The sequence below is a fragment of the Chiloscyllium plagiosum genome, chromosome 23 (genome assembly GCF_004010195.1).
Source record: "Chiloscyllium plagiosum isolate BGI_BamShark_2017 chromosome 23, ASM401019v2, whole genome shotgun sequence".
NCBI classification, from domain to species: domain Eukaryota; kingdom Metazoa; phylum Chordata; class Chondrichthyes; order Orectolobiformes; family Hemiscylliidae; genus Chiloscyllium; species Chiloscyllium plagiosum.
In genome coordinates, this window is record NC_057732.1 from 46,148,175 (window position 1) to 46,163,879 (window position 15,705).

General features: G+C 42.4%; 1 protein-coding gene across 15 annotated transcripts in view; it reads right to left on the bottom strand.

Moving 5' to 3' along the window:
• celf2 (cugbp, Elav-like family member 2) overlaps positions 1-15,705 on the bottom strand; it is an 874,451-nt gene that overhangs the window by 521,005 nt on the left and 337,741 nt on the right. For all 15 annotated transcript variants that reach the window (XM_043714095.1, XM_043714096.1, XM_043714089.1 and 12 more), the window contains one exon: positions 11,786-11,821. Coding sequence is in view for 13 of the 15 variants with exons in the window: in XM_043714089.1 (XP_043570024.1) it covers positions 11,786-11,821 (36 nt within the window). In the remaining 2 variants the exon portion in view is untranslated. The remainder of the gene's footprint in view (positions 1-11,785; positions 11,822-15,705) is intronic.

Sequence of the window (15,705 nt, forward strand, 5' to 3'; positions counted from 1 at the left end):
CAGCTGTATAGGACCTTGGTAAGGCCACATTTGGAGTACTGTGCGCAGTTCTGGTTGCCTCACTTTAGGAAAGATGTGGAAGCTTTGGAGTGGGTGCAGAGGAGATTTACCAGGATGTTGCATGGAATGGAGAATAGGTCGTACGAGGATAGGTTGAGAGTGCTAGGCCTTTTCTCATTGGAACGGCGAAGGATAAGGGGTGACTTGATAAGAGGTTTATAAGATGATCAGGGGAATAGATAGAGTAGACAGTCAGAGACTTTTTCCCCGGGTACAACAGAATGTTACAAGAGGACATAAATTTAAGGTGAAGGGTGGAAGGTATAGGGGGGATGTCAGGGGTAGGTTCTTTACTCAGAGAGTGGTGGGGGCATGGAATGCACTGCCTGTGGGAGTGGCGGAGTCAGAATCATTTGTGACCTTTAAGCAGCAATTTGATAGGTAAATGGATAGGTGCTTAAGCTAGGACAAATGTTCGGCACAACATCGTGGGCCGAAGGGCCTGTTCTGTACTGTCTTGTTCTATGTTCTGTGTTCAGATACACAGAAACATCCCATTTGCCGCCAGTTCAAAATTCAAAAACCTAAAATAAAAGATAATAAAATACACTGAAATCACAATCATGTGACTAACTGTGAAGATAACTGCTTTCGTGAAAACAAACAGTATTCCAAAATTAAGGAGAAGTTTGAACAACATAGGAGCAAATTACTGCAAATGCTGGAAACTGAACCAAAAACAAAAAAATGCTGGAGATCACAGCGGGTCAGTCAGTGCCCAGGGAGACAAAGCAAGCTGATGTTTCAAGTCTAGATTCAAAATGTTAGCTTGCTTTCTCTCCACGGATGCTGCCTGACCCGCTGTGCTTACTAGCATTTTTAGTTTTCAGTTTTCAGACGTTTGAACAACGTTTTCCCAAGGGGCATGTTTTATTATTAATTGGTGAAATGTGGATGTTACTGGCTAGGCCAGCATTTATTGTCTATTCCTAACTGCCTGGAGAGCAGGGAAGAGTCAACCACATTGCTGTGGGTCTGGACTCACATGTAGGCCAGACCAGGTAAGGATGGCAGATTCCTTCCCTTAAGGCTTTATGGAACCAGACGAGTATATATGAAAATTAACAGTGGTCACATGGTTGTCATGAGACCCACCTTATTTTTAAATTCCAGATTTTTAAAACTAAATTCAAATTTCACCATCTGCCACAGTAAGATTCAAACCAGTGTCCTCTAATGACACGAACACCACAACATGGCTTTGTTTTCAGAGTTCCTTTGTTCATGAGTCTAAAAAGCTAACTTGCATTAAACAATTAGGAAGGCATATTTTATGCTGTGCTTCATTGTAAGGGGATTTGAGTACAAGAGTAAAGATATCCTGCTGAAATTGTGTAGATCCTTGGTGAGACTGTTACAGATAGCCAAGATTTAAGTTCTGGAATTTTCTGAGTCTCACCATCTCCCTCTCCCCCTTTAAGGTGCTCCTTTACCCTATCCCTTTAAACAACTTGTTACCTCCTGTCTGAAGTGCCTGCCTGCAGTGACTTAACATCAAATTTTGATTGTTAATGGTTCTGTGAAGTGTCCTGGGATGATTTCCGATATTAAAGATGGTATGGAAAGGTAAGTTGTTGCTGACAACATCCAAACAGCTGGTGGCTTTATCCCTCTGTTGTACAAACATCTGGAGTTTCCAATAATGACCTTTCACTTTGTTTCCCTTTTAATAAAAACAATGTTAATTGACAGCGAGAAAAATCCACAGTCCAAAAATAGACCGATATATTTTCCCAGTCCAGTTATTTATTTCTAATAATTATATCTGCAGATGAGGAGCACTTAGACAAACAAACATGTTATATCTTACTTTATTCTTAGACTCATGGGGATGCACAGTGGGAACTGCTGAGCAAAACGACTTGGTATCGTGCACATTTGGTTACGTGAGAACATTGGACACTTATGTTATAGTTCATGACGATGCTGCTAAACCCAAAAAGAACTCTGCCCAAGGCTTTGAGTAACCGTCACTGTTTAACTATTACTCAACTGTTTCCCAAAATGGCTGCATTCCAGCACAGTTCTTAAGGATTCCAAACAGCAACCAAGCAATGAGCTCAGCAACATCTGCCTAAATTACTACAAAGAAAAATAATTGTTGATTAAAATCAATCAACCGCTAATCAGCCCTGAATTACTGAGAGCTCTGCTAATCTAGTTTTAAAGAAAAACACAGACAAGAATCCCTCTTAGCTTTGCTTACTACTGACAAACTTGACAGAATGTGCAAGTGTTGTAGCATATGGAACTGAGATGTTTACTTCCCCCGCAAGCAGAGATTAATAAATGTATCCTTTACGCACTGACAATGTCAAAGTAGCTTATTCTGTGTCCCCACAACTTCATCTGCTCCCAATCCCGACAGCTTTTGTTGAGGTGCAGACCCCAGGTACATTGAAACAGGAGAAAGCACCTTGGGCCTATTTCGCTACTTACTTAGCTCCTGGCTGATCCACAAACCAGGACTCCACATACCCACCCTCACCAATATCTCTCAACAGAAAGGTCAGCAAATTCAATTCGTCAGAGTTTTAACATTAATCATTGTTGGGATACCATTTGCACAACAGATTTACAAATGCTTCCAATCATTGTGACGTGATGCGTTTCCTAATTTCACTCCTGACAAAGTCTGGTTTTGACCACAAATAAACACAGAAATTGCTGGAAAAGCTCAGCAGGTCTGGCAGCAGAGAAATCAGAGTTAACGTTTCGGATCCAGTGACCTTTTATGGTTTTCACCATGCCTCCTTGTCCTAGAATCTAGTTCCCTTAACATCTTGAATACTCCTAACAAAAACACCTTCTCAACTTCCAAGGAATACAAACTTAGCCTTAAATTAATTAAATTTATTTTAAACCTTTCCTCCAGTTTAATGAATCAACATATCATTCTGGTAAATTCACACTGCTTTTCCTTCAAGGCTAATTTATGTTGTAACCTGCCTGCAGTATCGTGGATTGAATCTAATCCAGGATAATGTAGCAGAACTAGAATATCAGTTTGTTAGTCAACACCTCTCAAATCATCCCCACACAGGAAGTCTTCAAAGTGTAATCCTGACCAATAATCATACTGTAGGTTATCCTCACTCCACAATGTTCTTTCTTGGTTAAGGTTTCTAGTCTTCACAATCTTTCATTTCCAATCTCTGTTATATGTATTGTTCACGACCAAACAGAAGCCAGGTTCCCAAACGAAAAACTAAGAACTATAATTTTGGAGCTCTGAAACACAAACTAATATTGCTAGAGAAACTCAGCAGGTCTGGCAGCATCAGTGCCTGACTCTGCATTCTTTCCCCTGGGTAACTGGAGCTAGGATTTTCAATTATACAGAAAGAAACTTATACTGCTGTGACGTTTGGACATAAAAACAGAAAATACAGAAAACGTTTCGCATTGATTCAGGTGAAAAGTCAACTGCCCTCTCCATATATGCTGCCTGGCATCTGCAATACTTCAGAATTTGTGCTTTGATCATCTTGGATTTGAATGCTTCCATGTGATTACGGTGACATCACTTCCTGCCAAGATGACACTTTGATGTTTTTACCTCAGTAATCTAAGGATAAAGAGGCAGGTCAATAAAGTTGAGAGACAAATCAGAGGGGCTGAACACCCTCCTTCCATTCCTATATGACTGGGTATCTCAGTATTGGTCAATGCCATCAAACAACAGATCTTTTAACTGTGATTCCTCATTGTAACAGCTGTACGTTAACCTCATGATATGGGATGGTTTATCCTGATTGACAGCAAATTGTGAACTCAGATATCTTAAGTCACAAAATGCCTCTCATAGTCATTTCATGCTACTCCCTGTGGGGCTTTACAAGGGAGGTGTTGACCTCATGAGGGTCTGTCAAGGCTGACAGTCAAACCTGAGTGAGCAATTTAGACAAAGGAGAGCCAGTGGATGTGATTTATCTAGATTTCTACAAGGCCCTTCAGAAAGCTGCTAAACAAGATAAGAACCCATGGTGCTAGGAGCAAGGTACTGGCATGGGTAGAGGATTGGCTGACTGGAAGAAGATAGAGAGTGGGGATAAAGGAGCCTTTTTCAGGATGGCAGCCGGTGATTGGTGGAGAAGAATGAGATATGGGATATTAGACTAGAAAGGATTGAGGTTAGTAAGGAGGAGGTGTTATCAATTCTAGAAGGAGTGAAAGTAGACAAGTCCCTTGGGATAAATGGCATTTATCTGGGAAGCTAGGGAAGAGATGGTGGATCCTTTGGCCTTGATCTTTGAGTCCTCATTGTCTATAAATTTAGTACCAGAGGACTGGAGGATTGCAAATGTTGTGCGCTTGTTCAAGAAGGGCAGTAGAGATGACCCAGGTAATTATAGACCAGTGAGCCTTACTTCTGTTGTAGGAAAAAGATTATAAGAGATAGGATTTGTAATCATCTAGCAAGCAACAATTTGATTGCAGATAGTCTACATGGTTTCGTCAAGGGCAGGTCATGTCTCACAAACCTCACTGAGTTTTTTGAGAAGGTGACCAAGAATGTGGATGAGGGTAGGGAAGTTGACGTGCTGTACATGGAGGTAAAAACAATGACTGCAGATGCTGGAAACCAGATTCTGGATTAGTGGTGCTGGAAAAGCACAGCAGTTCAGGCAGCATCCAAAGAGCAGTAAAATTGACGTATCAGGCAAAAGCCCTTCATCAGGTGGTGTACATGGACTTCAGTAAAGCCTTTGATAAGGTTCCACATGGTAGGCTGTTGGAAGAAATGCAGAGGCATGGGATTGAGGGTGATTTAGCAGTTTGGATTAGAAACTGGCTTTCTGGAAGAAGGCAGCGAGTGGTGGTTGATGGAAAATATTCAGCCTGGAGTCTGGTTATTCATGGTGTGCCACAAGGATCTGTTTTGGGACCACTGCTGCTTGTCATTTTTATAAATAACTTGGACGCAGGCGAATGGGTTAGTAAGTTTGCAGATGACACTAAAGTCGGTGGAATAGTGGACGGTTTGGAAGAATGCTGCAGGTTGCAGGGGGACTTGGATAAACCGCAGCATTGAGCTGAAAAATGGCAAATGGAGTTCAATGCAGCTAAATGTGAGGTGATTCACTTTGGCAAGAATAACAGGAAGGCAGAGTACTGGGTCAATGGAAAGATTCTTGGTAGTGTGGATGTGCAGAGGGTTCGTGGAGTCCATGTGCATAGACCCCTGAAATTTACCATCCAGGTTGATAATGCTGTTAAGAAGGCATACGGTGCGTTAGGTTTCATTGGTAGAGGGATTGAGTTCCAGAGCTGTATCGTCACGCTGCAACTATATAAAACGCTGGTGCAGCTGCACTTGGGATATTGTGTACAGTTTTGGTCGTCCCATTACAGCAAGGATGTGGAAGCTTTGGAAAAGGTGCAGAGGAGATTTACCAGGATGTTGTCTGGTTTGGAACGAAGGTCTTATGAGGAACTGCTGAGGGACGGGGTCTGTTCTCATTGGAGAAAAAAAGGCTAAGAGGGGATTTGACAGAGACATTCAAGATGATCAGAGGATTAGATAGGGTAGATAGTGAGAGTCTTTTTCCTAGGATGATGATGTCAGCATGTATGAGGGGACATAACTACAAATTGAGGGGCAATAGATTTAAGACAGATGTCAGAGGCAGGTTCTTTACTCACTCAGAGAGTGGTAAGGGCGTGGAGTGCCCTACCTGCCAATGTAGTTAACTCAGCCACATTAGGGAGATTTAAACAATCCTTGGATAAGCACATGAATGATGATGGGATAGTGTAGGGAGAGGGGCTTAGATTAGTTCACAGGTCGCTGCAACATCGAGGGCCAAAGGGCCTGAAAAGCGCTGCATTGTTCTCTGTTCTATGCAATGTCAGCATCAATTTCAAGACAGCTAGAATACCACAGCAGGGATGTACTGCTGAAGCTGTCGAAGGCTCTGGTCAGACCGCATTTGGAATATTGTGAGCAATTTTGAGCCTCATACCTAAGGAAGGATTTGCTGGTGTTGGAGGGGGTCTACAGGAGGTTAATAAGAACAATCACAGGATTGAAGGGTTTGCCATAAGAGGAGTGGTTGAGGACTCTGGGGCTGTACTTGATGGTGTCATTAAAACTTAGTGAATACTGAGAGGCCTGATTAGAGTGGATGGGGAGAAAATGTTTCCACCAGTAGGAGAGACCATGGCCTGAGGGCACAGCCCTGTAGTGAAGGGATGACACCTTAGAACTGAGATGAGGAAGAATTTCTTCAGCCACAGGTTTGAGAATTTGTGGAGATCATTGCCACAGACAGCTGTGGAGGCCAAGTCATTCGGTGTATTTGAGACAAAGATAGATTAGTAAGGGGATCAAAAGTTACAGGGAGAAGGCAGGAGAAATGGGGTTGAGAAAGATATCAGCATGATCAAATGGCAGAGCTGACTTGATGGGCTCATGGACTACTTATGGAGTGAGATTTCCGCAGAAATCTGTTCATGATGAATTTGCTAATGTGTCTTTTTTAAAAAAAAGAGAAAAGCTTTCATCCTCCTTTGAAGGGATGTAAACAATAGGATTGTTTGTTATTCTTATTCTCAGAGCCAAAGTGTTTTAGTTCAATGAGATAATCCTTTATGAAGCAATGGCTCTCTAAGGTTGCTTACTCTTTGATGGACTCCTGCTGATGACAAGTACACAATGCTCTGTTCATTAATGACACTCAAACACAGAAATAGCCCTGCCTCTGGACTCCTGCCATCCCTGTACTGCTCTTTGTTGGCTTGCCTTTCTGGTTAAAATGTGCTCCAAGGTCTACAACTCCCACAGCTGAAGAGGGGGAATCCTGCATCTTGACTTGTGCGGGAGACAAAACATCTGATTTTCCAATAAAAAGATCACTTGGGATAGTTTGGAATATTAAAGCATGCATTTTAGATTCAATACTCCCGGTCCCCAGCTTTGTACCTGATGCCAGTTTTCATGGAGCCCATAAAATTCAATTATGGGTCCTGTAGGAATTTCCGTCAATAATTTGGTCTATAATTGTGGGGATCATCCTCCGAGGCCATTAGCTGACATTGCCATATGACATCATATCCACGAAGCAGCTAAATCACCAGTTTTGGCACAAGTGACTAAATTACTACCAACTGCTCAGGACTTCCCCCCCACCATAACAGCACAAGTCTTTGATTTGCGGCCTCATGCAGCAGGAAGCTGGGGAAGGGAATTTGTTATGTTCCACCCCTCAAACATCAGCATTTTCTCTTAGAACAGTGATCTCCACCGGGACCAACGTAGGAGGATAGATTACGGAAAGATTATTGGCGATTCCTGACTTGAACATCAAATGGCCATTCTTGGTGACGCACCCATCGCTTCAAACAAGCATCTTGTCCTCTCTCCTAACTTCACGTCACACAGCAGTGTCATTTTTTTTTGTCTGAAGTGATTCAAAACATTTCTTTAAGGGATACCAGGGCCTAGCAACAGTCTTGCCAATGGTGCCCATGTCTTGAGACTGATATCTTTTCTAAAATAAAGCCAATACAGCACCAACATTTCTTGTTCCTTCACCTTTTAATTTGATTCTCAAACAAGTGGGAAATCAAAGTATTTTCACATGAACAATATGCGGTCAAGTATTTTCATAATGATAGATTTGTAAAATTAACTTTTATGTGCAGGATTACATTTCTGGGAGTTGCTATTCAATTTGGTGATATCTGCTCCATTGGAAGCAAGCGTGATAAGTCTTCAATTTAATATCATCCATGTGGTAGCTGGTAGTGCATTACACACACACACACACACACACACACACACACACACACACACACACACACACACACACAGAACCTACCTCTGACATCTCCCTTGAACTTTTCTCCAATTACCTTAAAATTACGCCCCTTGTGATAGCCACTTCTGCCCTGGGGAAAAAAGTCTCTGACTGTTCACTCTACCAATGCCTCTCATCATCTTGTACACCTCTATCAAGTCACCTCTCACCCTTCTTCACTCCAATGAGAAAAGCCTTAGCTCACTCAACCTTTTTTTTATAAGACATGCCCTCCAGTTCAGGCAGCATCCTGGTTATTCCCTGCTCTCTCTCTCTCGAAAGCTTCCACATCCATCTATAATGAGGCGACCAGAACTGAACACAATATTCCAAGTGTGGTCTAACTAGGACTCTATACAGCTGCAGCATAACCTCATGGCTCTTAAACTCAATCCCCCTGCTAATGAAAGCCAACATATCGCACACCTTCTTAACAGCCTTATCAACTTGGGTGGCAGCTATGAGGGACCAAAATACATGGACCTAAGATCCCTCTATCCCTCCACAGTACAAAGAATCCTGCCTTTAACCCTGCATTCTGTATTCAAATTCAACCTTTCAAAATGAATTGCTTTACACTTTTCCAGGTTGAACTCCATCTGCCACTTATCAGCCCAGTTCTGCATCCTGTCAATGTCTTTTGCAAACTACAACAGCCCTCCACACTATCTACCACTCCACCTGCCTTTGTTTCATTGGCAAACTTACTAACCCATCCTTCCACTTCCTCATCCAAGTCATTTATGAAAATCACAAAGAGCAGAAGTCCCAGAATTGATCCCTGTGGACCACCACTGGTCACTGAGCTCCAGGTTGAATATTTTCCATCTACTAGTACTCTCTGTCTTCTATGGGCCAGCCAATTCTGTGTCAGACAGCTAAATTTTCTAAATGAGCATACCATGGGGAACCTTATCAAACACGTTGCTAAAATCCATGTACACCACATCCACTGCTCTACCTTCATCAATGTGTTTGGTTACATCCTCAAATAACTCAATAAGGCTTGTGAGACATGATCTGCCTCTCACAAAGCCATGCTGCCTATCTCTAATCAAAGCATGGTTTTCCAAGTAATCAGAAATCCTATCTCTCAGAATCCTGTCCAATAATTTGCCCACCACAGAGATAAGACGGACTGGTCTATAATTCCCATGATTATCTCTATGCCCTTTCTTGAACAGGGTAATAACATTTGCCACCCTTCAATCATCTGATACTACTCCAGTGGACAGTGAGGATGCAAAGATCACCAAAGGTGCAATCTCTTCACTCACTTCCTGTCGTAACCTTGGGTATATCCTGTCTGGCCCGGGGAATTATCTATCCTTTTGTTTTTCAATATTTTCAGCACATTCTCCTTCTTAACATCAACCTGTCCAAGCATATCAGCACATTTCATGTTGTCCTCACAAATGGCAAAGTCCCTCTCAGTAGTGAATACTGAAGCAAAGTATTCATTAAGGCCTCCAGGCACAAGTTCTCTCCACTATCCCCGATCAGCCCTGTCCTCACTCTGGCCGTTCTCTTGTTCTTCATGTAAGTGTAGAATGCCTCAGGGTTTTCCTTAATCCTACCCACTAAAGTTCTTTATGCCCCTGTCTAGCTCTCTTAAGTCCATTCTTCAGTTCCTTCCTGGCTAGCTTGTGACCCTCTAGAGCCCTGTCTGATCCTTGCCTCCTCAACCTTAATCAAGATTCCTTCTTGCTCTTGACTAGATGTTCCACATCCCTTGTCACCCAAGGTTCCATCACATAACCCTAACCCAACCTTCACCCTCACTCTAACCCTAACCCTAACCATCCCTTCCTTGTCTCAGTGGAACAAACCTATCCAGCATGATTAGCAAGTGCTTCCTAAACAACCTCCACATTTCTGTCATGCATTTTCCTGAGAATATTCATTCCCTATTTAGGAGCTCCAGTTCCTGTTTAATAGCATTGTAATTCCCCCTCCCTCAATTAAATGCTTTCCCATGCCTCCTATCCCTCTCATGACTATAGTAAAGGTCAGTGAGTTGTGATCACTGTCACTGAAATGCTGTCCCACCGAGAGATCTGACACCTGGCCTGGTTCGCCAAATCCAATATGGCCTCCCCTCTAGTTGGCCTATCTACATATTGAGCCAAGATTCCTTCCTGGATGTACTTGACAAAACTACTCCATCCAAACTATTTGGACTAAGAAGGCTCCAATCAATTAGGAAACTTAAAATCAGCCATGACAACAACCCTGTTATTTTTACACATTTCCAAAGTCTGCCTCCCAATCTGCTCCTCTGTGTCTCTGTTGCTATTGGGAAGGCTGTAGAAAACTCCCAATAAAGTGACTGCTCCTTTCCTGTTTCTGACTTCCACCCATGCTGACTCTGTAAGACAAACCCTCCTTGACAACCTCCCTTTCTGCAGCTGTGATACTATCCCTGATTAGCAATGCCACTCCCCTACCTCTTATCTCCCCCAAACCATTCCTTTTGAAACATCTAAACCCTGGAACATCCAACAACCATTCCTGTCCCTGTGATATCCAAGTATCCGTAATGGCCACAATATCATAGTTCCAAGTACTGATCCATGCTCTGAGTTTGTCAGAGCTGAAAATGTGTTGCTGGAAAAGCGCAGCAGGTCAGGCAGCATCCAAGGAGCAGGACAGTCGACGTTTCGGGCATGAGCCCTTCTTCAGGGTTCAGGCTCATGTCCGAAACGTCGATTCTCCTGCTCCTTGGATGCTGCCTGACCTGCTGCGCTTTTCCAGCAACTCATTTTCAGCTCTGATCTCCAGCATCTGCGGTCCTCACTTTCTCCTCTGAGTTTGTCACCCTTATTCCTGATACTATTTGCATTAAAACAGATTAGAGGATATCAATTGCCTTTCTGTATTATTCAAAAGGATGCAATAAGTATACAATTCCTAACCAGAAAAGACTACATTTATTTGTTGAGGGAATACCCTGTGAATATCAAAACCTCAAAAAGAAATTCAGAATACATTGCTGCTGTTCATATCACATCCCTCACCAAATTCCACTTATCAATCACTCCTGTCTTTATGGACTTACATTTGCTCTCAGGCCCTGAAATCTTGAATTTAAAATAGTCATCATAAAAAGGTACAAATTCCTCCACAGCTCTTTTCCAGCTCCACAACCCTCCAAGAATTCTACACTCCTCCCGCTCTGTCTCACACATCCATCAAATTTCTTCCATTGGTGACAAAGTTTTCGGCTGCTTAGGTCAGCTCCGGAACACTCTCTTGGACCTTCCCTGTCCATCCAACCCTGTCTTCCCCTTTCAGACACTCCTTAGAACCCATTGCTTCAATCAAGCATCTCGCCCTCTCTCCTTCCATCACTTTCATCCAGCAGCGTCAACTTTTTTTTTGTCTGAGGTGATTCAGAGTGTTTCTTTAACTCACGCCACGACATCAGTGTGAGTTGCCGTTCTGATAAGAGTGTCAAAATAAACCAAGAAAGGTCAAAAATTAATTTGAGAAAAAGCAAATTCAGGACTAATATCAGAATATTCTGCAAACAATGAGCAATTAATTCATTCAGCTAGGATGGTGGATGAAAAGAAGATTGCAAGTGACTTAGTGACAGTTGGATGTGACCATGTTTTCTACATGGATGAGCTGAGTTACAGTGAATAGCTTTCTTCATCTGTATTTATCTTGTGACCTTCAGAGGCATTGTGGAGGAAATCAGCAGGGGTGCACAAGACCTCTGAGCTGGAAAAAATAAATCAACTAATTTGCCGGTTCTACAGAAGCTCCCTCCCAACTGCACATCAATCCTTTATTCCAATCTAACACAGACGCGCAGCACTGCCTCAAAATGTGAGAGTGACCTTTTTTCTCACTCCCAGTCCAAGCTGGAAAAAAAGGAACAGTCTGTCGGCCAGAGAAACACAGAACCAGTGTCCTACCTTTGTAATGATCCAGTTATCTCTGGGCTGCTCTGCCTGCAAAAGAGAAGGAAAGCATAAATATTAAGAGCAAAATCCCACGGTCAGTTTTCAGTTCTCTCTCATGATGTCACGAACTCTCGCTAAGTCGGGGGTCATCCAGTCTGCTGGGAGGAACTGAGATGCAGAGTATTTCTTAAATGGTGTTGGAGACATTTTGATATCCACAAGGTGTGAAGGTGTCGGCAGTGTTCTGGGGTGGACAAAGTCAGAAGTCACACGACGCTAGGTTATAGTCCAAAAAGTTTATTTGAAATCACAAGCTTTCAAAACGCTCTTCTTTCATCAGATGTGATTTCAAATAAACCTGTTGGACTATTACCTGGTGTCATGTGACTTCTGATGGTGCCCAAAGGGACCTCTGTGTTCTTAACCCCAGGTTATGGAATGGTAACAAGCCAATGCCACAAGCTGTTAGAAAGGTGAGCAATATGGCGGAATTTAACCCAAGAGGATTCAGTACAGGAGTACAAAATGTCTTGCTTCAATTGTGTGGAACCTTTGCCACAGCCACCATACCCCAGTACCCCCCCCGCCCCAACTCAAGGAAGAATATACTTGCCATAGAGGGAATGTTATGGAGTTCCACTAAACTAATGACTGGGATGGATGCAACTGTCCTATTTAGAGACTGAAGAGGCTGAGCTTCTGATCTGTAGGAGTTCAGAAGAATGAGAGGTGATCTGACTAAAACTTGCAAGAATTCTTAAAGGCTTAAACAGGGGAGATGCAGAAACGATCATGAGCCATTGAGTCGGACTGACATTCTCATCCCTGTATCCGAATGCAAGCCAGTCCTCCACAGCCAGGAGCCACTAATTGGGAAGAGGAAACCTGCTCAGCTTTCTAACCCAGGAGTGCTGTGACCTTCTCGAGGGCCACACTCTCAAATGGATACCATAGCTTCAACCAGCCTGGGCTGCACACTGCAAGGAAAAGGTGCAGGCAGGTGACACATGGAGGCAGATTCTGTCTATGTTTTAGCTTCACACAGAGACAGTAGAGCCTTCGAAATCATCTCCAATGCTTGTCCATCCATTCAAGGTCAATAAAAGTTAATATACAGCAATGTGTATCCCAGTAATGCGGTGACCTACAGTGCAACACCATACACAGCCTTAGCTCATAGCACCTGAGTGCCGTAATTATCATCTGTTCTTGCTCTGACCTTTCAACATGGGTCATCATGTTGAGACATGCATTTCACAACTCTTCTCCACTTTGTAACAAATAGTTCAATAAAATCTTGCTAAGCTAGCAACAGAATCCAATCTTCTGACTTTGATCGCTTACAACAAGCACACTTTTAGGTAAAAAGTTTAAACTGTTTGAAATTGTTGGCACGTTCGCATGAGGATTTCGTTCCAATGGCAACAGCCATTGCCTGCTAATGCACCCAAAATGGTTATTCTAGTAGTATCTAGAGAGTGAAGACATTATTGTACAACTTATTAGGATCATTAGGAATATTGAAGTGTGTATAAAACAAATGGCCAAGGCATGAAAATCAGTACTATGGGAAATAACATTCTGATTTTTGTACTCAGGACTGCATAGGGTTAGTTGATTGCTTCGTTAGCCTGTTGGGTCACCTTTGAAAATTCATAAAAACAACCCTAGATCTCTCACCCTGCACCTTTTTTTACTATTGTACTACATAGCTCGCATCCTTTCCTTATCCTTTATCAAAATGTATTATTTTGATAAAATCTATTCATTTCGAATTTCATCTGCCCATTTCATCAGCTTTTGTTAGCAAGTTTTGAGAAGATTTGTATCTCAGGTTGAGGTTCTGGATGTAGGTTTGTAGCTCAGGTTGAGGTTCTGGATGTAGGTTTGCTCGCTGAGCTGGAAGGTTCGTTTTCTGACGTTTTGTCACCATACTGGGTAACATCATCAGAGAGTCTCCGGATGAAACACTGGTGGCATGGCCTGCTTTAGGTTTCATTGGGTTGGTGATGTGGAAATGATGTCACCACAGGAAATGACATCACCAGCCCAAAGAAACCTAAACACATATATAGAAAGCAGGCCATGCCACCAATGCTTCATCTGGAGGTTCAGTGATGATGTTATCTAGTGTGGTGATGAAACATCTGAAAACGAACCTTCCAGCTCAGTGAGCAAACCTACTTCCAGAGCCTGTGTCCTTTTAAAGTCTATTAGTATCTTCCTCACATCCCATTGCAGCTTTGCAAATTTCAAAACTATGCCCTGCACCCCCAAAAATCAGTCATTAATGTGGTTTGAAAACAGAATTGGAGTAAATGCGCAGTAGTGTTTCGAATGGTTCAGCATTAGGATCATTGCATATGTATTAGAAATGAAACATTTACCCTACTAGCCCTCAATTCTTGGCCGGCTCTTGTGGTATAATGGAAGTGTCCTTAGCTCTAGGCCAGGAGACCTAGGTTTACGTCTCTTCTGCTTCACATGTGTATAATAACATGTCTGAAGAGGATCATTAAAAAGATCTATAAATGAAGCATGCAAATCAGATTCCAGCTAAATTTATCATCCTCAGAATGGTTAAAGCACTGCTCAAGTTCCCCACTCTAATATCCTGCAGTCAGACTTGAACCCACAACCTCAGAGTCAAATGTGCCATCAAGCAGATCAAACGCAGAATGCGATAAAAGCCAAGTTTGAAGTTATCAATTTCCCTACATGGTGACTATTTCCAATTGGGAAGAAAAGGCAGGCTGTCGAGAGATGATAATAATGTGATTTCCCACTAGCAAAAATCAGCAGGCAAGATAGCTCGGAACGAAGAGACTTGGGGTTATGGTACTTATCTGGTTACTCAGCTCACAGGGTGGTGAAGAAAATTAAGGAGCAGAGAAAAGCAATTTTTTGGTTGGCACACAGACTGATTTGAACAGTTTCCTTTCACTGGAGGCAAGCAACACTTGACATTTACTGAGCCATATTTCCTCGAGTTTTCACGGCAAAGATAGATCTATTTTTACTCACTAAGAGAGCCAAAAGACGCAGAACTATCAAGTGGGTTGTCTCATTAGCCAGTGTATGCATTGTACCCAATGTAATGGTAGGGCAAGCCCAAGGAGGCCAAATGGTCTCACTCCTTTGTTGCTGTTACCATCTGTTCCTTTGGATTTCCCCCCAGTCTTTGAACCCTCTTAGTTAGAGCACGGTGATGGGCATTATCCACTGTACACATTGTATCTTTGAAGCACGAGAGGGACAGAGAGATGGTGGTATGTTCAGAGATTAGAGTCACAGTCTAACTGAAGCCTAATCCAAGACCATTATTGGAGCCTAATTGTTTACTTTAAGGCCTTCTCTCTTCACATGGGAATCCTGTATACACATATGGTACCTTTTGTTAAAGTTCACTTGAGAGTGTAACTTTTAAAAGGTTCTGGGATTTACACTTGAACGAACTGAAACCAACATGGCCATTCTATAAGATGAGAGACTTTACAAACAATCCAGGTCTTTTTCAATATATAATTTCAGTTACATCACACAGTAAATTTTTGCTATAAATTCTGTGTCTTATGATCTTATACTCCACAACCATCTGATGAAGGAGCAGCGCTCCGAAAGCCAGTGCTTCCAAATAAACCTGTTGGACTATAATCTGGTGTTGTGTAATTTTTAGCACACGCCAGTCAACACTGGCACCTCCAAATCATGATCTTTTGACAAAAGTGCTTGAAGATGTAGTGGTGCAGAACCATTTCCATTTAAGATCCAGGATAAAGTGTGAAACAGATGGCCCTGCTGCATTATCATTCATGAATGGAACGTAGCTTGCTGGATAGCCAACAAAACCTGGCCAATTTCAGGATATCTGTAACAATGATCTCAGTGGCTAATGAGCCCTGAACAAGTAAACAAATTGTGTTGGGTTCACT